This window comes from Myotis davidii, unplaced genomic scaffold (assembly GCF_000327345.1).
Source record: "Myotis davidii unplaced genomic scaffold, ASM32734v1 scaffold142, whole genome shotgun sequence".
Lineage (NCBI taxonomy): Eukaryota > Metazoa > Chordata > Mammalia > Chiroptera > Vespertilionidae > Myotis > Myotis davidii.
In genome coordinates, this window is record NW_006294400.1 from 953,699 (window position 1) to 955,471 (window position 1,773).

The 1,773-nt window shown below is 48.4% G+C and overlaps 1 protein-coding gene across 3 annotated transcripts in view; it reads right to left on the reverse strand.

Annotated features, from left to right (window-relative positions):
- SPTAN1 (spectrin alpha, non-erythrocytic 1) overlaps positions 1-1,773 on the reverse strand; it is a 50,098-nt gene that overhangs the window by 37,629 nt on the left and 10,696 nt on the right. For all 3 annotated transcript variants that reach the window (XM_015567043.1, XM_015567042.1, XM_015567041.1), the window contains exons 11-14: positions 1,673-1,773; positions 1,037-1,114; positions 749-904; positions 318-522 (exon numbers count right to left, since the gene is read on the reverse strand). In XM_015567043.1, the coding sequence (XP_015422529.1) occupies positions 318-522; positions 749-904; positions 1,037-1,114; positions 1,673-1,773 (540 nt within the window). The remainder of the gene's footprint in view (positions 1-317; positions 523-748; positions 905-1,036; positions 1,115-1,672) is intronic.

A 1,773-nucleotide genomic window follows, 5' to 3' on the forward strand; every position in this document is an offset into this window, starting at 1 on the left:
ATTAGGACTGAAAATTATTAATTCCTTTGGCTCACAGGTGAACTTTGATCTTTAGTGATGAGGCCCAATTCAGTCATGGCTGGTTGGCCAATCATCCCCTTCTCACTCAGGCTCCCCACCAACCAGCATGCTTAACCACATTTACCAAATCAGCAAGGCATCGCGAGTCCAAGGCAGTCACTCCTACAGGGAAATAGCCCGAACGCCCAGGGCCATCCACCTCACCTTCCCAGGTGGTGTATGTCCCTAAGACATTTAACTAGGAAGGAATAATCAACTCCCCAAACCTTCCTACCACAACCTAGTGATCCTTGTACCTTTCAGTTCCGTGGCCTCCAGCAGTTTCTTCCACAAACTGATGACCTCATTCATTCGAGCCGCCACTTCCTCCTTGGCGTAGTGGTTGACGTCAATCAGCTTCTGCCCTGCTTTCTCCAGGGCATCAATGCGGCTCTGGTTTGCTGAGAGCTCAGCCTCAAAAGCCTGATGCTTCTGGACTTTTCCCTGTAGGTTGGATGGGTCCTGCCAATAGAAGAAAGAAGCGGTTCTGTCTTGAACGTGAGTGTATTACCTTGCATTAGCTTCATACGCGTCTCTGGAAGAGGATGTATAAAATGGTCAGCTTACATTAAATAGTGTGGGCTGGTTTTAGAACTCCCTCTTTCTTTTAACTACAATTTATTTGTAAATCTGTGTTCAATTCAGCTCACAAACCAAGTGCTACATGGCAATGCTAACAGTACATTACTTTATAAGCTTCATCTGTGGCAGTTTTCATCTTCTCGTTGACCCAGCTCTTGAGCTCATCGGAATCACGGAAAAACTGCTGCAAGTGGAAGGAATCGGCCAGCTGGGCCCGGCGATACATGGCTCTCTCATGAAGGGCATTGCGGCGGCTCAACAGCTGGAAGAAGAGGACCTTGTGAAGCTCAGTTCTTACCGCCCCAGAGATACCCAGCCCGAGAGGCTACACGCATCTGTCTAGAGGGACATCCGTGCAGGGAAAGGACGGCGCATAAAGAACCCAGGAACTTACAGCATCTCGGCGAGTAGCCACGTCTTCCATGGCATAGTGGTTGTTCTGAATGAGCTTGGTTGCAAATTCATCTAGTGCCTAGGAAGGAAGGAGAAGAGTTCTTCACTGGTAAAGGGACTAGTCCACAGCTTGGCCTCCAGAGAAAAGTAACCACTGAACAGGTCACAGAACACTTCACACAGGACAAGGTTTTCACAGACAACACTCATCCCCGAATTTCTGAGCTGGTGCCTAATGTTGTTACTCAGATGTAACAATGCAATGCTGGCTCCCTGCAAGGCTGGAGGTGATCTGACTGCATCCGATACAAGTTAACGGCCTTCCAATTCCTACTTCTACAATCTGCTGCTAAAGGTAAAGACATTCTGACCTTTCCCCCCTTGTATTAGTTCTTAACTGCTTTTAGTAAAAGGTAAATCTCAACCTGGAGGCTTATGTCAGGAAAAAGCTTTCATTCGATCAAGTTGTGCAGTCTCCCTCTGATGTTGTATCATCACCGCCCTGAGATTTTCGGCACCCACAGGCGTGTCTTTCCTCACATCCCTCATCCAACCTGTTCAGAGCCTTTCAGACAAACAGGGGCCTCCAGGCTTATTCCAAGGGCTAGTGAGGCACCGAGGACAAGAAGGGTCTTACTGTGATCTTTTCCTCCTGGGCACTGAGGGATTTCTCAAAGTCCTCATGCTTCTTGAGAAGCGCTTCCACGCTGTCCAAGGAATCCCCCAGGTCCTCGTTCA